This window comes from Pyrgilauda ruficollis, unplaced genomic scaffold, assembly GCF_017590135.1.
Source record: "Pyrgilauda ruficollis isolate IOZ18807 unplaced genomic scaffold, ASM1759013v1 scaffold548, whole genome shotgun sequence".
Classification (NCBI taxonomy): domain Eukaryota; kingdom Metazoa; phylum Chordata; class Aves; order Passeriformes; family Passeridae; genus Pyrgilauda; species Pyrgilauda ruficollis.
This window is the reverse complement of record NW_024527133.1, coordinates 10,414-32,444: the sequence shown is the minus strand read 5'-3', so window position 1 is coordinate 32,444 and position 22,031 is coordinate 10,414. Positions and strand designations below refer to the sequence as shown.

At 58.8% G+C, this 22,031-nt stretch overlaps 1 protein-coding gene across 1 annotated transcript; it reads left to right on the top strand.

The window, feature by feature from the left end:
- Nucleotides 1-48: 48 nt before the first annotated feature.
- Nucleotides 49-20,215, top strand: LOC121360888 (neuroblast differentiation-associated protein AHNAK-like). The gene is given in 13 exon segments (XM_041481007.1): nt 49-133; nt 913-1,018; nt 3,398-3,713; nt 4,673-8,578; nt 8,886-10,433; nt 10,771-11,099; nt 11,101-11,439; nt 11,441-11,773; nt 11,775-12,118; nt 12,162-13,769; nt 13,772-14,151; nt 14,202-17,773; nt 17,918-20,215. Coding segments are annotated over 13 exon segments (14,901 nt in total). The 3' UTR covers nt 19,953-20,215.
- The last annotated feature ends 1,816 nt before the right edge of the window (nt 20,216-22,031 follow it).

The window sequence follows — 22,031 nt, the reverse complement described above, 5'->3', positions numbered from 1 at the left end:
GGGGGGGGCGGGGCAGGGATTTGGGGGGTCCCGGTCCGGGATTGTCCAATGGAGCCTGGACCGGGACCGGGACTCGATCGGGATCAGAACCGGGACCGGGACCGGGACCAGAACTGGGACCAGAAGAGCCCCGGTCCGGGATCAGAACCGGGATCAGAACCGGGATCAGAACCGGGACTAGAACCGCCCTGGTCCGAGACCAGAACTGGGACCAGACGGGATCCAGAACTGCCCCGGTCCGGGCCCAGAACCGGGACCAGACCGGACCCAGAACTGCCCCGGTCCGGGCCCAGAACCGGGACTAGACCGGGACCAGAACCGAGACTAGACTGGGACCAGAACCGGGACCAGAACCGCCCCGTCCCGGGCCCACAACCGGGACCAGACCGGGACCAGAACCGGACCCAGAACTGTCCCGGTCCGGGCCCAGAACCGACCCAGAACCGAGACTAGACCGGGACCAGACCGGGCCCAGAACCGAGACTAGACCGGGACCAGAACCGGGACCAGAACCGCCCCGTCCCGAGCCCACAACCGGGACCAGAACTGCCCCGGTCCGGGCCCAGAACCGGGATCAGAACGGGACCAGAACTGCTCCGTACCGAGACCAGAACCGGGATAGGACCGGGACCAGACGGGGACCAGAACTGCCCCGTCCCGGTCCCGGACCCGCCGGTGCCCCGTGTCCCGTTCCCGGGCCGTTCCCGGGCCGTTCCCGGGCCATTCCCAGTGCCGTTCCCGGGCCGTTCCCGGTGCCATTCCCGGCCGCTCCCGGGGCGCTGCCGCGGCGGGGCTGTCCCGGGCCGCTCCCTGCGCCGGGGCCGGGCCGGGCCGGGCCCTCCCCGCGGGGCGGGGGAGGCTCCGCCGCCCTACAAGAACCGGGAGCCGCCCGGGCGCGGCCACTCCGCACAGACCCGCCGGGGCCGCTGAACGACCGCCGGCACCGGCACCGGCAGCGGCAGCGGCAGCGCCGCCAGCACCGGCACCGGGCATGGCCCGGTGAGCCCGCAGCGCGCAGGTACGGCCGGGACAAACCCGGGACAAACCCGGACCGAGCCGGGACAAACCCAGGACAGAGCCGGGACAGAGCCGGGACGGGCGGCGGCTCCGGGACGGGGTCCCGGGACGGTCCCGGGGGGGTTTCGGGGGGGTTCTGGTGGTCCCAGCGAGTCCCGGGGGGCTCCGGGGGCCCCGGAGGGCGGGGTGGGACCCCGTGTCCAGTCCCTCTCCCAGCCCCGTGTCCAGCCCCAGCCTGACCCCTGACCTGTGTCCAGCCCCGTGTCCATCCCCACTGACCCCAGACTCTGTGTCCAGCCTCTGGCCGGACCCACACCTCGTGTCCGGCCACTGCCCTGACCCCAGACCCCATGTCCAGCCCCGTGTCCGGCCCCACCCTGACCCCAAATCCGGTGTCCAGCCCCTCCCTTTGACCCCCAGCCCTGTGTCCAGCCCCCCGCTGACCCCTCTGACCCCATGCCCACCTCACACCCTGCGTCCAGCCCGGCTGCCAGCCCCATGTCCAGCCCCACTGACCCCCTGACCCTGTGTCCATCCCCATGCTGACCCGTGTCCCATGTCCCATGTCCCGTGTCCAGCCCCGTGTCCATTCCCACACTGACCCCAGCCCCATGTCCAGCCCACTCTCAGCCCTGTGTCCATCCCCACTGACCCCAGCCCCACTCCCAGCCCCGTGTCCGGCTCTACCCTGACCCCAAATCCAGTGTCCAGCCCCTCCCTTTGACCCCCAGCCCTGTGTCCATCCCCGCTGACCCCAGCCCTGTGCCCCGTGTCCATCCCCACACTGACCTGTGCCCTGTGTCCAGCCCCATGTCTGGCCCCACCCTGGCCCCCTGACCCCATGTCCCTCCCCATATTGACCCCAGGACCGTGTCCCGTGTCCCATATCCCGTGTCCCGTGTCCCTGTCCAGCCCCGTGTCCATCCCCGTGTCAATCTCTGTGTCCCATATCCCGTATCCCATGTGCCGTGTCCCGTATCCTGTGTCCATCCCCATGTCCATCCCCGTGTCCATCCCCTTGCCCCGTGTCCCGTGTCCATCCCCATGTCCCATGTCCCATCCCCATATCCTGTGTCCATCCCCACATCCCGTGTCCCGTGTCCCATCCGCGTGCCCCGTGTCCCATCTCCCACATCCTGTGTCCAGTCCCGTGTCCATCCCCATGCTGACCCCAGCCCCGTGCCCCGTGTCCCATGTCCATCCCCATATCCCATATCCCGTGTCCCATATCCCATGTCCCATATCCCATATCCCGTGTCCCTGTCCAGCCCCATGCCCATCCCCGTGTCCCATCCGCGTGTCCCATCTCCCACATCCCGTGTCCCGTGTCCATCCGCGTGCCCCGTGTCCCATCCCCGTGTCCCACATCCCGTGTACCGTGTCCCATCCCCGTGTCCCATGTCCATCCCCGTGTCCCATGTCCATCCCCATGTACCGTGTCCCATCCCCGTGTCCCGTGTCCCGTGTCCCATGTCCCATCCCCACATCCGGTGAGGTGGGCACACCTGGGGGCTCTGGGCACCTGGGGACACCCCGGTGGCATCTCAGGAGCTTCTGTCTCCGTCCCCGTGGGTGGTGACAAGCGTTTGGGGACCAAATCTTGAGGGTTTGGGGGTTAAAATTGGAGGTTTGGGGACCTGGGGACATCCTGGTGGCATCTCAGGAGCTTCTGTCTCCATCCCCGTGGGTGGTGACCCTGTGGTTCAAGAGTTTGGGGGCCAAATCTTGAGGGTTTGGGGGTTAAAATTGGAGTTTTGGGGGCTTGGGGACATCCTGGTGGCATCTCAGGAGCTTCTGTCTCCATCCCCATGGGTGGTCACCCCACGATTCAACTGCTGGGGATCCGAATCTTGTCCAAATCTCAGGGTTTGGGGGTTAAAATTGGAGGTTTGGGGATTTCAGGACATCCTGGTGGCATCTCAGGAGCTTCTGTCTCTGTCCCTGTGGGCAGTGACCCACTCACGGTGGGGACAGTGGCCTCTTCCCTGAGAGTTTTGGGGTTCAAAATGGGATTTTTGGTCAATTTTGGTGTCACCTCAGGAGCTTCTGCCTCCTCTGCTCACCCCGTGGTCACCTGGGTGGGGACAGGGGTCCATCCCTGAGAGTTTTGGGGTTCAAAGGCAGATTTTTGGTCCATTTTGGTGTCACCTCAGGAGCTTCTGCCTCCTCTGCTCACCCCACGGTCACTCAGGCAGGGACAGGGGTCCATCCCTGAGAGTTTTGGGGTTCAAAATTGGATTTTTGGGGTTGTTTGGTGGCACCTCAGGAGCTTCTGCCTCCTCTGATGACCCCACGGTCACATGGGTGGAGACAGTGGCCTCTTCCCTGAGAGTTTTGGGGTTCAAAATGGGATTTTTGGTCCATTTTGGTGTCACCTCAGGAGCTTCTGCCTCCTCTGCTCACCCCGGGCAGGGACATGGGGGTCCCTCCCGGTGTCCCCTCCCCAGCAGACCCCTGACCCGGCTGTCCCCTGTCCCCCGTCCCCAGGGGATCAGATCGTCAGCGCCACCGTCTACTTCGACAAGCTGCAGTCGGGGGAGGCGGCGCAGCTGCTGCAGAGCATGGGGCAGCACACGCTGGGGCTGCGGCTGCAGCGCCGCGGCGACCGCTCGCCCACGGCCGGACACGGCTGCGGCCAGCTCGGACACGGCTGCGGCCAGCTGGCCTTCGCGCCCGGCAGCCCCGAGGTCGTGCTGGTGAGCGAGGAGGAGGAGGGTGGGTGGGTGAGGGGGAGGAAGATGTGGGGAGGAGGAGGATGAGGGTGAAGGTTAAGGAGAGGAAGATGAGGAGGGGGGAGGATGAGGATGAGGATGAAGATAAGGATAGAGATGAAGGTGATGAAGATGAGGAGGGGGGAGGATGAGGATGAGAATGGTGGGGAGGAGGAGGATGAGGGTGAGGATGAAGATTAAGGAGATGAAGATGAGGATGGGGGAGGATGAGGATGAGAATGGTCCCCGCTGGTTTGGTGTCACCTCAGGATGAGGATGAAGATAAGGATGAAGATGAGGATGAAGATGATGAAGATGAGGATGAGGATGAGGATGGGGGAGGATGAGGATGAGAATGGTGGGGAGGATGAGGATGGGGATAAGGATGAAGATGAGGATGAAGATGATGAAGATGAGGATGAGGATGAGGATGGGGGAGGATGAGGATGAGAATGGTGGGGAGGAGGATGAGGATGAAGATGAAGATAAGGATGGAGATGAAGATGATGAGGATGGGAGAGGATGAGGACAAGAACAGTGGGGAGGAGGAGGATGGGGATGAGGATGAAGATAAGGATGGAGATGAGGGTGTTGGAGATGAGGAGGGGGGAGGATGAGGACGAGAATGGTGGGGAGGATGAGGATGAGGGGGATGAGGATCAGTGGGATGAGGACAAGGATGGGGAAGAGGATGAGGATGAGGACAAGGACAGGGATGAAGATGAGGATGAGGATGAGGATGAGGATGAGGATGAGGATGGGGACAAGGACAGGGATGAGGACAAGGACGGGGATGAGGATGAGGATGAGGATGGGGATGGGGACAAGGACGGGGATGAGGATGAGGATGAGGATGAGGATGGGGATGAGGACAAGGACGGGGATGAGGATGAGGATGGGCACGGGGAGGAAGCAGCGTCCGGCGCTCACCCTCTCCTCCGCAGAGCGGCGATGACGAGGAGTACCAGCGCATCTACACCACCAAAATCAAACCGCGGCTCAAGTCCGAGGAGGGCGCCGAGGCCGAGGCCGGGGCCACGCAGAGCAGAACCATCACGGTCACCCGCAAGGTCACCGCCTACACCGTGGACGTCAGCAGCCACGACGGCGACCTCGGCGTCCTCGGCGGCCCCGACTTCAACGTCCGCGTCCCCACGCCGGAGCTCGGCGCCGATGTCCGAGCTGGGCCGGGGGTCCTGCCCGGCGCACCCGAGGGGCTCCACCTGAGAACAGAGCCCCAGAGCCAAATTCCTGCTGGAGAAACTGGAAAATCCCTGCCGGGCTGGAAGGGCTCCGGCGCCTTCCCGGGGTCGCCCCGGGTCGAGGCCAACGGACAGTTTGGAGAGCCGGACGGGTCGTTCCACGTGTCCGGCGGGGCTCCGTGTCCGCAGGGAGAGGTCAGCGGCTCCTCGCCACCCGTGGACGTGGGGAAAATCAAGATCCCGACGTTAAAAATCCCCAAATTCGGGTTCCAGGCCGGCGGCGAAGCTGTGGCCCCGCAGGTGGGCGCGGGGATGGACGTCACCTGCTCGCCCGCGCCGGACGTTTCGTCCCCGTCCGGCAAAGCCCCGGTGCCGCAGGTGGACGTGGCGGTCAAAGGTGCCACCAAGGTCCCCTCCCCTCCTCTGGACGTCCCCGGCTTGGAGGTCGCGGCCCCGGACGGCGCCAAGGGGAAAATCAAAATCCCGCACTTGACCTTCCCCAAATTCACCGCCCAGGGCGACGGCGGCACCGCGGATGTCCCCAAGGGCGTGGCCGTGCCCGAGGTGGCCCCGGAAGGAGAATGGAAAGGCCCTACCTTCAAGAAGGTGGAAACGCCCCAAATTTCGCTGTCGGACGTGAACCTGAACCTGAAGGGCCCCAGAGGGGAAGGGGACCTCAAAGGACTCTGCCCCAAGGGGCTCCAGGTGGACATGAAGGGTCCCCAGGTGGACGTGGCCGGGCCAGGGGGTGGCCTGAAGGGCGTGGAGATGGACGTTGGCCTGAAGGGAGGAGTGGACGTGTCCGTGCCGACCGTGGGGGGCGAATTGAGGGGACCCCAACTGGACCTTAAAGGGCCCCAAATTGGGGTGGAGGTGCCCGGAGTGGACATCAAGGGCCCCGCTGTGAAGGTGCCCGAGATGAGCGTCAAGACCCCCCAAATCTCCGTGCCCGACGTCGACCTGAGCCTGAAAGGGCCCGGAGTGAAGGGAAATCTGGATGTTTCTGCCCCAAAACTGGAAGGGGAGCTGAAGACCCCCGGACTGGACATCAAAGGCCCCAAAGTCGAGGTTGGGAGCCCAGAAATGGAGATCCAGGGGCCCGAGGGCAAACTGAAGTTCCCCAAGATGAAAATGCCCAAATTTGGGGTGAAGGGAGAGAGCCCCAGCGTTGACGTGACCCTTCCCAAAGCGGGGGTGGACGTCTCCTGCCCCAAGGTGGACGTCAGCGTCCCCAGCGTGGATATCAAGGGCCCCAAAGTGGACATTGAAGCACCCGAAGTGGACGTCCATGGCCCCGAGGGCAAATTCAAGATGCCCAAGTTCAAAATGCCCAAATTTGGGATGCCCGGGGTCAAAGCAGAAGGTCCAGAGCTGGACGTGAACCTCCCCAAGGGCGGCGTGGAGGTGTCCGGCCCCAAGGTGGACGTTGAGGCGCCAAGTTTGGACATCCAGGGGCCCCAAATGCACCTCAAGGGCTCCAAAATTTCCGTGCCGGACGTGGACCTGACCATGAACGGTGCCAAGGCCAGCGGCGACCTGGACGTGTCCATGCCGGGTTTGAAGGGCCCCGAGCTGGACGTCAAAGGCCCCAAAGTCGAGGTTGAAGCCCCAGATTTGGACGTCCAAGGGCCCGAGGGCAAACTGAAGTTCCCCAAGATGAAAATGCCCAAATTTGGGGTGAAGGGAGAGAGCCCCGAGCTCGAGGTGGCCCTTCCCAAGGGCGGAGTGGACGTTTCAGGTCCCGGTGTCGCCGTCGAGGTCCCCGGCGTGGAGCTGAAGGGCCCCAAGGTGAAGGTGCCCGAGGTGAGCATCAAAACCCCCCAGATCTCCATGCCTGACATCGATCTGAACCTCAAAGGGCCCAAAATCAAGGCAGATTTGGACGTTTCCACCCCAAAACTGGAAGGGGAGCTGAAGACCCCCGGATTGGACATCAAGGGCCCCAAAGTTGAGGTTGAAGCCCCAGATTTGGACGTCCAAGGGCCCGAGGGCAAACTGAAGTTCCCCAAGATGAAAATGCCCAAATTTGGGGTGAAGGGAGAGAGCCCCGAGCTGGAGGTGACGCTCCCCAAGGGGCAAGTGGACATTTCCGCCCCCAAGGTGGACATCGACGTCCCGAGCGTGGACGTGGAGGGGCCGGAGGTCAAAGGGAAAGGCCTCAAGTTCAAAATGCCCGAACTCAACGTTCAGACCCCAAAACTCTCCATGCCAGACGTGGATCTGGGCTTGAAGGCCCCGAAACTCAAAGGGGACGTTGGAATTTCTGGGCTGAAGGGCCCAAAAATCGACGTGAAAGGCCCCAAAGTGGATGTGGAAGGTGCCAAAATCGACGTGAAAGTTCCCAAGTTGGATGTGGAAAGTCCCAAAATCGACGTGAAAGGTCCCAAGTTGGATGTGGAAGGTCCCAGGTTGGAAGTGGAAGGTCCCAGGTTGGATGTTGACGTGCCCGAGGTGGACTTGGAATGTCCAGAAGGGAAGGTGAAAGGCCCCAAATTCAAGATGCCGAAACTCAACATCAAATCCCCCAAAATCTCAATGCCGGACGTGGATTTGAACCTGAAGGGACACAAAGTGAAGGGAGAGGTGGACGTGTCCCTCCCCAAGGTCGAAGGTGACATCAAGGGGCCGAAGGTGGACGTGGAGGTCCCGGACGTCCACCTGGAGGGTCCAGAGGCTAAACTGAAAATGCCCAAAATGAAATTGCCTCATTTCAACGTGTCCGGCCCCAAAATGGAGGGGCCCGAGGTGGACGTGACCCTGCCCAAAGGAGAGGTGGACATCTCTGGGCCAGAGGTGGACGTTGAGGGGCCGGAGGTGGACGTTGCAGGAGTGGAAGGGAAATGGAAAGGTCCCAAATTCCGGATGCCGAAGCTGAACATCAAACCCCACAAAATCTCAATGCCGGACGTGGATTTGAACCTGAAGGGACCCAAAGTGAAGGGAGATGTGGACGTGTCCCTCCCCAAGGTGGAAGGGGAGTTGAAAGCTCCAGAAGTGGACATTAAAGGGCCAAAAGTGGACGTCGAGGTGCCCGGCGTGGATTTGGAGGGTCCCGAGGGGAAGATCAAAGGCCCCAAGTTCAAGATGCCCGAGATGCACATCAAGACACAGAAGATCTCCATGCCCGACGTGGACATCAACCTGAAGGGCCCCAAAGTCAAGGGCGACGTGGACGTGTCCCTTCCAAAGCTGGAGGGTGACCTGAAGGGGCCTGAACTGGACATTAAGGGCCCCAAAGTGGACATTGAAGCACCCGACGTGGACATTCACGGCCCTGAGGGGAAATTCAAGATGCCCAAGTTCAAGATGCCCAAATTTGGGATGCCCGGGGTCAAGGTAGAGGGTCCCGAGCTGGACGTGAACCTCCCAAAAGGAGACCTGGATGTGTCTGGCCCCAAGGTGGACATTGAAGGCCCAGAGGTGGACGTGGAGCTGCCAGAGGGGAAGATCAAAGGCCCCAAGTTCAAGATGCCCGAGATGCATTTCAAGACCCCCAAGATCTCCATGCCGGACATTGATTTGAATCTAAAGGGTCCAAAACTGAAGGGAGATGTCGATGTCTCTGTCCCCAAGATGGAGGGTGAGCTGAAAGGTCCCGAAATTGACCTCAAGGGCCCCAAAGTGGACATTGAAGCACCCGACGTGGACATTCATGGCCCTGAGGGGCCAGAAGGAAAATTTAAGATGCCCAAATTCAAAATGCCCAAATTTGGGATGAAGGGAGAAGGCCCCGAGGTGGACGTGAACCTCCCAAAAGGAGACCTGGATGTGTCCGGCCCCAAGGTGGACATTTCTGGCCCAGAGGTGGACATTGCCCGACTTTGATCTGAACCTGAAGGGCCCCAAAGTCAAGGGAGATGTTGATGTTTCTGCTCCAAAGCTGGAAGGTGACCTGAAGGGCCCCGAATTGGATATCAAGGGCCCCAAAGTGGACATTGAAGCACCTGACGTGGACATTCATGGCCCTGAGGGGAAATTCAAGATGCCCAAGTTCAAGATGCCCAAATTTGGGATGAAGGGAGAAGGTCCCGAGGTGGACGTGAACCTCCCAAAAGGAGACCTGGATGTGTCCGGCCCCAAGGTGGACATTGAGATGCCAAGTGTGGACATTGAGGGCCCAGAGGGGAAGATCAAAGGCCCCAAGTTCAAGATGCCCGCGATGAACATCAAGGCCCCCAAGATCTCCATGCCCGACATCGATCTGAACCTGAAAGGCCCCAAAGTCAAGGGGGGTGTGGATGTCTCCGTCCCCAAACTGGAGGGCGACCTGAAAGGTCCGGATGTGAACATTAAAGGTCCGAAGGTGGATGTGGACGTTCCTGACGTGGACGTTGAAGGTCCAGAGGGGAAGTGGAAGGGACCCAAGATCAAGATGCCAGAGATGAACATCAAGGCGCCGAAATTTTCTCTGCCGGATGTTGACTTGAACCTGAAGGGTCCCAAACTGAAGGGAGAAGTGGGCGTGTCTGCCCCAAAAATAGAAGGTGACGTGACAGTGCCAGATGTGGAGTTGAAAGGACCCAAAGTGGACGTGGATGTCCCTGACATCGAACTGGAGGGCCCCGAGGGGAAGATCAAAGGCCCCAAGTTCAAGATGCCCGAGATGCACTTCAAGGCCCCCAAGATCTCCATGCCCGACTTTGATCTGAACCTGAAGGGCCCCAAAGTGAAGGGAGACGTGGATGTGTCCCTCCCGAAAATCGAGGGAGATTTGAAGGCTCCAGAGGTCGACATCAAAGGCCCCAAAGTCGATGTGGATCTCCCCGACGTCGACCTGGAGTGTCCCGAGGGGAAACTGAAGGGCCCCAAGTTCAAGATGCCCGAGATGCACTTCAAAACCCCCAAGATCTCCATGCCTGATATCGACTTCAACCTGAAGGGCCCCAAACTGAAGGGGGACGTAGACATTTCCGCCCCCAAACTGGAAGGTGACCTGAAGGGCCCAGACGTGGACATCAAAGGTCCCAAAGTGGACATCGAAGCTCCCGACGTGGACATTGATCTCCCGGAGGGAAAGGTGAAGGGCCCCAAGTTCAAGATGCCCGAGATGCACTTCAAGGCCCCCAAGATCTCCATGCCTGACTTTGATCTGAACCTGAAGGGCCCCAAGGTCAAAGGTGATGTTGATGTGTCCGTGCCAAAGCTTGAAGGGGACCTGAAAGGGCCGGAGGTGTCACTGAAAGGTCCAAAAGTTGATGTCGAGGTGCCCGATGTGGAGCTGGAATGCCCAGAAGGGAAGATCAAAGGCCCCAAGTTCAAGATGCCCGAGATGCACTTCAAGGCCCCCAAGATCTCCATGCCCGACTTCGATCTCAACCTGAAAGGCCCCAAATTGAAGGGGGACGTTGATGTTTCAGCTCCAAAGATGGAGGGTGACCTGAAGGGCCCCGAAATCGATATCAAAGGCCCCAAAGTTGATGTCAACCTTCCCGACGTTGACCTGGAGTGTCCTGAGGGGAAACTGAAGGGCCCCAAGTTCAAGATGCCCGAGATGCACATCAAGGCCCCCAAGATCTCCATGCCCGACATCGACCTCAACCTCAAAGGCCCCAAACTGAAGGGGGATGTCGATGTCTCTGTTCCAAAGCTCGAGGGTGACCTGAAGGCCCCAGACATCGACATCAAAGGCCCCAAAGTCAATGTGGACCTCCCCGACGTTGAGCTGGAGTGTCCCGAGGGGAAGATCAAAGGCCCCAAGTTCAAGATGCCCAAATTTGGGATGCCTGGGGTCAAGGCAGAAGGCCCCGAGGTGGACGTGAACCTCCCAACAGGAAACCTGGATGTGTCCGGCCCCAAGGTGGACATTGAAGGCCCAGAGGTGGACGTGGAGCTGCATCAAGGCCCCCAAGATCTCCATGCCCGACGTTGACTTCAACCTCAAAGGCCCCAAACTGAAGGGGGATGTCGATGTCTCTGTTCCAAAGCTCGAGGGTGACCTGAAAGCCCCAGACATCGACATCAAAGGCCCCAAAGTGGATGTTGATCTCCCCGATGTTGAGCTGGAAGGTCCCGAGGGGAAGATCAAAGGCCCCAAGTTCAAGATGCCCAAATTTGGGATGCCTGGGGTCAAGGCAGAAGGCCCCGAGGTGGACGTGAACCTCCCAACAGGAAACCTGGATGTGTCCGGCCCCAAGGTGGACATTGAAGGCCCAGAGGTGGACGTGGAGCTGCATCAAGGCCCCCAAGATCTCCATGCCCGACGTTGACTTCAACCTCAAAGGCCCCAAACTGAAGGGGGATGTCGATGTCTCTGTTCCAAAGCTCGAGGGTGACCTGAAAGCCCCAGACATCGACATCAAAGGCCCCAAAGTGGATGTTGATCTCCCCGATGTTGAGCTGGAAGGTCCCGAGGGGAAGATCAAAGGCCCCAAGTTCAAGATGCCCAAATTTGGGATGCCTGGGGTCAAGGCAGAAGGCCCCGAGGTGGACGTGAACCTCCCAACAGGAAACCTGGATGTGTCCGGCCCCAAGGTGGACATTGAAGGCCCAGAGGTGGACGTGGAGCTGCATCAAGGCCCCCAAGATCTCCATGCCCGACGTTGACTTCAACCTCAAAGGCCCCAAACTGAAGGGGGATGTCGATGTCTCTGTTCCAAAGCTCGAGGGTGACCTGAAAGCCCCAGACATCGACATCAAAGGCCCCAAAGTGGATGTTGATCTCCCCGATGTTGAGCTGGAAGGTCCCGAGGGGAAGATCAAAGGCCCCAAGTTCAAGATGCCCAAATTTGGGATGCCTGGGGTCAAGGCAGAAGGCCCCGAGGTGGACGTGAACCTCCCAACAGGAAACCTGGATGTGTCCGGCCCCAAGGTGGACATTGAAGGCCCAGAGGTGGACGTGGAGCTGCATCAAGGCCCCCAAGATCTCCATGCCCGACGTTGACTTCAACCTCAAAGGCCCCAAACTGAAGGGGGATGTCGATGTCTCTGTTCCAAAGCTCGAGGGTGACCTGAAAGCCCCAGACATCGACATCAAAGGCCCCAAAGTGGATGTTGATCTCCCCGATGTTGAGCTGGAAGGTCCCGAGGGGAAGATCAAAGGCCCCAAGTTCAAGATGCCCAAATTTGGGATGCCTGGGGTCAAGGCAGAAGGCCCCGAGGTGGACGTGAACCTCCCAACAGGAAACCTGGATGTGTCCGGCCCCAAGGTGGACATTGAAGGCCCAGAGGTGGACGTGGAGCTGCATCAAGGCCCCCAAGATCTCCATGCCCGACGTTGACTTCAACCTCAAAGGCCCCAAACTGAAGGGGGATGTCGATGTCTCTGTTCCAAAGCTCGAGGGTGACCTGAAAGCCCCAGACATCGACATCAAAGGCCCCAAAGTGGACATTGAAGCACCCGACGTGGACATTCATGGCCCAGAAGGGAAAGTTAAAATGCCCAAGTTCAAAATGCCCAAATTCGGCTTTTCTGGGCCCAAAGTGGAAGGCCCCGACGTGGACGTGAACCTCCCCGAGGCTGAGGTCAACATTTCTGGTCCAAAAGTCGACGTTTCCGTCCCCGACCTGGACATTGAAGGCCCCGAAGGGAAACTGAAGGGCCCCAAGTTCAAGAAGCCGGAGCTGCAGTTCAACGTCCCCAAGATCTCCATGCCCGACATCGACCTGAACCTGAAAGGCCCCAAAATCAAAGGTGACCTCGATGCTTCTCTTCCCAAGGTCGAGGGCGAGCTGAAAGGCCCCAAAATGGACATCAAGGGGCCGGAGCTTGAGCTGGAGGGGCCAAAGGTTGACCTCGAAGGAAAAGCTAAAAAATCCAGGTTTAAACTTCCCAAGTTTGGCTTTTCTGGCCCCAAAGTTCAAAGCCCCGAGGTGGATGTGAAGCTGAAAAAACCTGAGGTGGAACTGTCCGGACCGAAAGTCGAGGTCCAGGCTCCGGATTTGGATATCCAGGGAAAATCCAAGGGTTCCAAATTCAAAATGCCTTTTCTGAACATTTCTTCACCCAAAGTCTCGATGCCGGACGTGGAGCTGAACCTGAAGGGGCACAAAATGAAGGGGGAGTTTGACCTGTCCACCCCCAAACTGGAAGGGGAGCTGAAAGGGCCTGAGGTGGACATCAAGGGCCCAAAGGTCAACATCGAGGCCCCCGATGTGGATGTTCATGGCCCAGAAGGGAAAATCAAAATGCCCAAGTTCAAAATGCCCAAATTTGGTGTTCCTGGGTTTAAAGGGGAGGGGCCAGAGGTGGACGTCAACCTGCCGACAGGAGAACTGGATGTGTCCGGTCCGAAAGTGGACATTGAAGGTCCGGAGGTGGACATTGAGGGGCCGGAGGGGAAGATCAAAGGCCCCAAGTTCAAGATGCCCGAGATGAACATCAAGGCCCCCAAGATCTCCATGCCTGACATCGACCTCAACCTGAAGGGCCCCAAAGTGAAGGGGGACATGGACGTGTCCCTGCCCCAGGTGGATCTGAAAGGACCCAAGGTGGACGTGGAAGTTCCCGACATCGACGTCGAAGGTCCGAAAGGGAAAATCAAAGGCCCCAAATTTAAAATGCCCGAGATGAACATCAAAGCTCCCAACCTCTCCATGCCGGAGCTGGACCTCAACCTGAAAGGTCCCAAGGTCAAAGGGGGGGTGGACGTCGATCTGTCCGCACCAAAAATCGAAGGAGACCTGAGCTTGCCGGACGTCGACATCAAAGGCCCCAAGGTGGACATTGAATGTCCAGAGGTGGACATGACCCCCAAGATCTCCATGCCCGACATCGACCTGAACCTGAAGGGCCCCAAACTGAAGGGCGATGTCGATGTTTCCCTTCCCAAAGTGGAAGGGGACCTGAAAGGTCCTGAAATTGACCTCAAGGGCCCCAAAGTGGATGTTGATCTCCCCGATGTTGCAAGGCCCCCAAGATCTCCATGCCCGACTTTGACCTGAACCTGAAGGGTCCCAAAGTCAAGGGCGACGTGGACGTGTCACTGCCAAGCGTGGAAGGAGACCTGAAAGGGCCAAAGGTGGACGTGAAAGGCCCCGAATTTGATGTTTCTGCTCCAGATGTCCAAATTGAGGGCCCTGAGGGGAAGATCAAAGGCCCCAAGTTCAAGATGCCCGAGATGAACATCAAGGCCCCCAAAATCTCCATGCCCGACTTTGATCTGAACCTGAAAGGCCCCAAATTAAAGGGAGACATTGATGTGTCTGTCCCCAAAGTGGAAGGGGACCTGAAAGCCCCAGACATCGACATCAAAGGCCCCAAAGTGGATGTTGATCTCCCTGATGTTGAGCCCTGGATGTGTCCGGCCCCAAGGTGGACATTGAAGGCCCAGAGGTGGACGTGGAGCTGCCAGAGGGGAAGGTGAAGGGTCCCAAGTTCAAGATGCCTGAGATGCACATCAAGGCCCCTAAGATCTCGATGCCCGACCTCGACCTGAACCTGAAGGGCCCCAAGGTCAAAGGTGACGTGGACCTGTCCCTGCCCAGTGTGGAAGGAGAGCTGAAAGGTCCCGAGGTCAACGTCACCGCCCCCGATGTCAGCATCGACGGCCCCGAGGGCAAATTCAAGCTCCCCAAGTTCAAGATGCCCAAATTCTCCATGCCTGGATTCAAAGGGGACGGGGTGGACGCGGACCTGACCCTCCCCAAGGGTGACGTGTCTATTTCAGGCCCCAGCGTGGACGTGGAGGCTCCTGAGCTGAGCGTGGACGGCAAAGTCAAAGGTCCCAAATTTTCCATGCCCGAGATGCACATCAAGGCCCCCAAGATCTCCATGCCCGACGTCGATTTCAACCTGAAGGGCCCCAAACTGAAGGGGGATGTCGATGTCTCTGTCCCAAAGCTTGAGGGAGACCTGAAAGGTCCCGAAATTGACATCAAAGGCCCCAAAGTCGATGTTGACCTCCCTGGTGTTGAGTTGGAAGGTCCTGAGGGGAAGATCAAAGGCCCCAAGTTCAAGATGCCCGAGATGAACATCAAGGCCCCCAAAATCTCCATGCCCGACGTTGACTTCAACCTCAAGGGCCCCAAAGTCAAGGGTGACATCGACATCTCTGTCCCCAAGCTGGAGGGGAACCTGCAGTGCCCAGATGTCGACCTCAAGGGCCCCAAAGTGGACATTCAGGCACCGGACGTGACCCTGGAAGGGCCCAAGGTCCAGATGCCCGAAATTCACGTCAAGACCCCCCAGATCTCCATGCCCGACATCGACCTGAACCTGAAGGGCCTGAAGGTCAAAGGTGACGCTGACCTGCACGGCCCCAAGCTCGAGGGGGGTCTGAAGGGCCCCGAGGTCAACATCAAAGGCCCCAAAGTCGACATTGAGGGCCCGGCGGTTGATGTTGACGGTCTGGAGGGGAAAGTGAAGCTGCCCAAAATGAAAATGCCCAAATTTGGCTTGAAGGGCGAAGGTCCCGAAGTGGACGTGGACTTGCCGAAGGCCGAGGTGGATCTGTCCGTCCCCAAGGTTGATGTCAGCCTGCCAGAGGTCAACGTTGAAGGTCTGGAGGGCAAAGTGAAAGGTCCTAAAGTGAAAATGCCTGAAATGCATGTGAACGTCCCCAAAATCTCCATGCCCGAGATAGACTTGAACCTGAAAGGCCACAAAACCAAGGGCGGCTTTGACATTTCCACCCCAAAGGTGGAAGGTCACCTGAAAGGCCCCGAGGTCGACCTCAAAGGCCCAGAATTCGGGGTCAAAGGCCCTGAAGTTGACGTTGAGTGTCCTGACCTGAACGTCGAGGTCCCAGAAGCCAACATCAAAGTTCCCAAGTTTAAAAAGTCCAAATTTGGGTTCGGAATGAAAAGCCCCAAGGCGGAGGTGGATTTACCTGAGGCGGAGCTGAATGTGGAGTCACCTGAGGCCCACCTGTCCGGGAAGGGCAAGAAGAGCAAGTTCAAGATGCCCAAAATCCACATGAGCGGCCCCAAAGTGAAGGGCAAGAAGGGCGCCTTCGACGTGAACGCGGCAGGGGCCGAGCTGGACGCGGAGCTCAACGTCCCCAGCCCCGACGTCACCGTCGGGGGCAACGCCGCCATGAAGTCCCCCAAAGGCAAGAAACCCATGTTTGGGAAGATCTCCTTCCCGGACGTCGAATTCGACCTGAAATCGCACAAATTCCGCGGGGAGGCCTCGGTGGGGGTCCCGAAAGTCGAGGGCGATCTGGAGGTCAAGGGCGACCTCAAGGGCCCGAGCCTCAACGCGGATCTTGAAGGTCCTGAGGTGAACCTGAAGAGCCCGAAATTCAAACTCCCCGGGGTCCAGGTGGGCACGGGGGACGTGAAAATCGGGGGGGACCTGAAGGGCCCCGCCGGGATCGACGTCACCGTCCCCTCGGCCGCGGCACCGGACGTCAGCGTGAAAGGACCAAAAGTAAAAGGTGAAGTTGGCATTGCCGGAGCACAACTGGAAGGTCCCGAGGTGAACCTGGGATGGCCCAAGGGGGGGAAAACGGGTTTGGGGCTGGAAATGCCGGACGTGAGCTCGGAGGTGGACGTGAAGCTCAAAGGGCCCCAAATCTCCAGACCTGAGTTGGAGGGGAGCCTGAAAGGACCAAAATTAAAGGGAGATTTGGACATTTCGGGCTCCGTGGACGCGCCCGGCCTGGACCTCGGCGGCCTCGGGGGGAAGGTGAAGCTGCCCACGGTGAAGTCCCCGACGCTGGAGGTCCAAGGGGGCGTCCCCTGCTCCGTCCAGTCCCCGGGGGCCACCCTGGACCTCCAGGGACCCTCGCTGGACGTCTCCGGCCTGGATTTGGATGTCAACGCGAAAGGACCAAAGTTGAAAGGAGACGTCGGCGTCAAATCCCCCCAGGTGTCGGCAGACAACTCCGGCTTGGAAATTTTGGGGGGCACCATCAAGCTCCCGTCCCTGAAGCTGCCCCAGTTCAGCATCTCCAGCCCCGGCGTGGACGGGGGGGACGCGGGGGTCACTCTGGAGGGCCCCCAGCTCAAGGGGGGGCTGAAGGGCTCCGGTTTGGGGCTGGAAGGCCCCGAGGTGGAGCTGAAAGGGCCGAAATTCTCCACGCCGGACGTCGACCTGAGGCTGAAAGGACCAAACGTGGACGCGGCCGGTGACATCAAAGGGTCAAAGGTCAGCGTGGAAGGGGTGGGCGTCCACCTGGAGGCTCCGGCCCTGGAAGTGTCCGGCTCGGGGTTGAACGTCAACGTGAAAGGGCCGAAGGTGAAAGGCGGGGTCGAGGTGACGCCGCCGTCGGTCGGCGCCGCTTCCGGAACCTTCCACGCCTCCTGCCCCAAGGCGGGCGCCGAGGGCGGCCAGGTCAAAGTCTCCTTCCCCAAGCTGCGGATGCCCAAATTCGTCTTCTCCGAGCCCGAGGCCAAGGGCCGCGAGGTCGGGGTGGACGTCGACTTCCCCGGCGCCGAGGCGGCCGAGCCGGAGCCGGACGAGGCCGAGGCGCGGCTGAAGAAATCCAAGCTCAAGATGCCCAAATTCAACTTCTCCAAGCAGAAAGGCCGCGCCGGCGGCGGAGCCACGCCGGCGTCCCCCGAGGCGGCGTCGGGCTCGGTGTCCGGCTCCAAGGGCGACCTCAAGAGCTCCAAGGCCAGCCTGGGCCCGGCCGAGGGCGAGCCGGAGGCCGAGGCGCCGGCGGCCAAGGCCAAGTTCTCGCTGTTCCGCAGCAAGAAACCGCGGCCGCGCTCGTCGTCCTTCAGCGACGAGCACGCGGCCGAGCCCGAGGCCGGCCGGCAGCCCAAGGGCAAATTCGGGACCTTCGGGGGCATCGGCTCCAAGGCCAAGGGCTGCTACGAGGTGACGGCCGCGCCCGAGGACGGGGGGCGGGCGCCGGGGTCCCCCAAATCCCGCCTGTCCTCCTCGTCCTCCTCCGAGGGCGTGGCCCGCGCCGCGGTCCGCGTGCCCGGCCTGGAGCTGGCGGTGGCCAAGCGCAAGGAGTGACCCCGGGGTGGCCAAAGAGTGACCCCGGGGTGGCCAAAGAGTGACCCCGAGTGGTCAAGGAGTGACCCCGAGTGGTCAAGGAGTGACCGCCAGGGGGGTTGTACATAGGCCTGGCCCGAGGGACCCCCGCGTGTACAGAGGGGGGGAGGGGCTGGGGGTCCCTCCCCCCGGATTTTGGGGTCCCCCGGCCCCAAAGTGAAGGGCAAGAAGGGCGCCTTCGACGTGAACGCGGCAGGGGCCGAGCTGGACGCGGAGCTCAACGTCCCCAGCCCCGACGTCACCGTCGGGGGCAACGCCGCCATGAAGTCCCCCAAAGGCAAGAAACCCATGTTTGGGAAGATCTCCTTCCCGGACGTCGAATTCGACCTGAAATCGCACAAATTCCGCGGGGAGGCCTCGGTGGGGGTCCCGAAAGTCGAGGGCGATCTGGAGGTCAAGGGCGACCTCAAGGGCCCGAGCCTCAACGCGGATCTTGAAGGTCCTGAGGTGAACCTGAAGAGCCCGAAATTCAAACTCCCCGGGGTCCAGGTGGGCACGGGGGACGTGAAAATCGGGGGGGACCTGAAGGGCCCCACCGGGATCGACGTCACCGTCCCCTCGGCCGCGGCACCGGACGTCAGCGTGAAAGGACCAAAAGTAAAAGGTGAAGTTGGCATTGCCGGAGCACAACTGGAAGGTCCCGAGGTGAACCTGGGATGGCCCAAGGGGGGGAAAACGGGTTTGGGGCTGGAAATGCCGGACGTGAGCTCGGAGGTGGACGTGAAGCTCAAAGGGCCCCAAATCTCCAGACCTGAGTTGGAGGGGAGCCTGAAAGGACCAAAATTAAAGGGAGATTTGGACATTTCGGGCTCCGTGGACGCGCCCGGCCTGGACCTCGGCGGCCTCGGGGGGAAGGTGAAGCTGCCCACGGTGAAGTCCCCGACGCTGGAGGTCCAAGGGGGCGTCCCCTGCTCCGTCCAGTCCCCGGGGGCCACCCTGGACCTCCAGGGACCCTCGCTGGACGTCTCCGGCCTGGATTTGGATGTCAACGCGAAAGGACCAAAGTTGAAAGGAGACGTCGGCGTCAAATCCCCCCAGGTGTCGGCAGACAACTCCGGCTTGGAAATTTTGGGGGGCACCATCAAGCTCCCGTCCCTGAAGCTGCCCCAGTTCAGCATCTCCAGCCCCGGCGTGGACGGGGGGGACGCGGGGGTCACTCTGGAGGGCCCCCAGCTCAAGGGGGGGCTGAAGGGCTCCGGTTTGGGGCTGGAAGGCCCCGAGGTGGAGCTGAAAGGGCCGAAATTCTCCACGCCGGACGTCGACCTGAGGCTGAAAGGACCAAACGTGGACGCGGCCGGTGACATCAAAGGGTCAAAGGTCAGCGTGGAAGGGGTGGGCGTCCACCTGGAGGCTCCGGCCCTGGAAGTGTCCGGCTCGGGGTTGAACGTCAACGTGAAAGGGCCGAAGGTGAAAGGCGGGGTCGAGGTGACGCCGCCGTCGGTCGGCGCCGCTTCCGGAACCTTCCACGCCTCCTGCCCCAAGGCGGGCGCCGAGGGCGGCCAGGTCAAAGTCTCCTTCCCCAAGCTGCGGATGCCCAAATTCGTCTTCTCCGAGCCCGAGGCCAAGGGCCGCGAGGTCGGGGTGGACGTCGACTTCCCCGGCGCCGAGGCGGCCGAGCCGGAGCCGGACGAGGCCGAGGCGCGGCTGAAGAAATCCAAGCTCAAGATGCCCAAATTCAACTTCTCCAAGCAGAAAGGCCGCGCCGGCGGCGGAGCCACGCCGGCGTCCCCCGAGGCGGCGTCGGGCTCGGTGTCCGGCTCCAAGGGCGACCTCAAGAGCTCCAAGGCCAGCCTGGGCCCGGCCGAGGGCGAGCCGGAGGCCGAGGCGCCGGCGGCCAAGGCCAAGTTCTCGCTGTTCCGCAGCAAGAAACCGCGGCCGCGCTCGTCGTCCTTCAGCGACGAGCACGCGGCCGAGCCCGAGGCCGGCCGGCAGCCCAAGGGCAAATTCGGGACCTTCGGGGGCATCGGCTCCAAGGCCAAGGGCTGCTACGAGGTGACGGCCGCGCCCGAGGACGGGGGGCGGGCGCCGGGGTCCCCCAAATCCCGCCTGTCCTCCTCGTCCTCCTCCGAGGGCGTGGCCCGCGCCGCGGTCCGCGTGCCCGGCCTGGAGCTGGCGGTGGCCAAGCGCAAGGAGTGACCCCGGGGTGGCCAAAGAGTGACCCCGGGGTGGCCAAAGAGTGACCCCGAGTGGTCAAGGAGTGACCCCGAGTGGTCAAGGAGTGACCGCCAGGGGGGTTGTACATAGGCCTGGCCCAAGGGACCCCCGCGTGTACAGAGGGGGGGAGGGGCTGGGGGTCCCTCCCCCCGGATTTTGGGGTCCCCCCCGTGCCGAGAGCTTTCATTTCTTCTCTCCCAATTTATCTTTTTTTTTGATATTTTTATTGGGGTTTATTTTGTGTCCCCTGTTTGTTTTTTTTTTTTTCCTCCCTCCTCCCTCTCCCGAAATATTTTCAGTGTTTGGTTCGTGGAAATTAATTTTTTTTTTTGATTTTTGGGTTTTTTTTTTTCCTTCCCTCAGTTTTTAACTTTATTTTTGGCCTTTTTTTTTTGCCTTTTTTTTTTTTTTTCTGCAGGGCCTCAGGTTCTGCTGGGTCAATGGATTTATTCAAAATTTTGGGGTTTTTTTGGTTTGTGAAAGAAATGAAACCAAAAGTGTAGATTTTTTTATTTAAAAAACATGAGGGTTTTTTATATAAAAAACAATCAAAACTCTGGATTTATTAAAAAAAAAAAAAAAAAAAAAAAAACAAACAACCTAACCAAAGCTGTGGGTATATTAAAAACCAAAGCAAAAATATGGATTTATTAAAAAAAGAATAAAGTGGAATTAATAAAACAAACCAAAGTAAAAATGTGGATCCATTAAAAAAAAAAAAAAAAAAGATTCATTGAAGAAATTTATATCAAAATAAATTAAATAAAAGAAGTAACAGAGACAAAATTGGGCCTGTTGGAAAAATCAACCAAAGGGGAACAATTAAAAAAATAAAATTAAATTGATATAGCTAAAGAAATAAACAAAAAATGTGGTTAAATAAAAGAAGTAACAGAGACAAAATTGGGCCTGTTGGAAAAATCAACCAAAGGGGAACAATTAAAAAATAAAATTAAATTGATTTAGCTAAAGAAATAAACAAATGTGTGGATTTATTGAGCAGAATAAACCCAAAAAATATGAATTTATTGAGCAGAATAAACCAGAAAATGTGAATTTATTGAGCAGAATAAACCAAAAAAAATTGATTTATTTATAAAATTAACCCAAACCATGGATTTATTACTGAAACAAACCAAACCCATGGATTTACTAATAAAAATAAAGCAGAGCCGTGGGTTCATTAACAAAAATAAACCAAAAGCGTGGATTTATTACTAAACCAAACCAAAAACTCAGCTGTGACCTCTGAGCGAGCGTCGTCCCCTGAGCTGGAAATTCAATCCGAGGCACGAGACGCGGAGCTCGAATGACTCCGGGGACGGAGCCAGCCCGAGGCTTTTCCCCTCAGTTTTAACCTTTTTTAGATTTTATTTTCCTTTTTTTTTAATTTTTAAATCTGTTTTATGGCGTTTTTTGGTGGGTTTTGTTACATCCTTTGTATTATAATTTGATAAAAGCCCCCGTTTCCCTCTCGTTTAGCCCCAAAGGTGCGTCGGGCGTCCGGGATAAAAAGTTTTTGTTTGGGAGGATTTTGGGGAAGTTGAAATAAATATTGATAAATTTAAAAAAAAATAAAAATGAAAAAAAAAAAAAAAAATCCCCAGAAAATGGAAGAAACCTTTTCCCTTTGCTGCACTTTAACGCGAATTAACGGGAGAAAAACCAGGGTGGAAAATGCAAATAAAATCCTTTATTAACCGCGAGTTTGGCGCTTTTTGGGTCCTTTTTTTGAGCTCAGTTTTGGGGTTTTTCCCTCAAATCCGATCCTCCCGCTGGATTTGGGAGTCACACCCCTCCCCCCCCAAATTTTGGGGGCCTGTCCCCTCCCCCCGTCTCGAATTTCAGGGCCCCTCCCAAATTTGGAATTTATTAACCGCGAGTTTGGCGCTTTTTGGGTCCTTTTTTTGAGCTCAGTTTTGGGGTTTTTCCCTCAAATCCGATCCTCCCGCTGGATTTGGGAGTCACACCCCTCCCCCCCCAAATTTTGGGGGCCTGTCCCCTCCCCCCGTCTCGAATTTCAGGGCCCCTCCCAAATTTGGAATTGCCCCTCCTCCCATT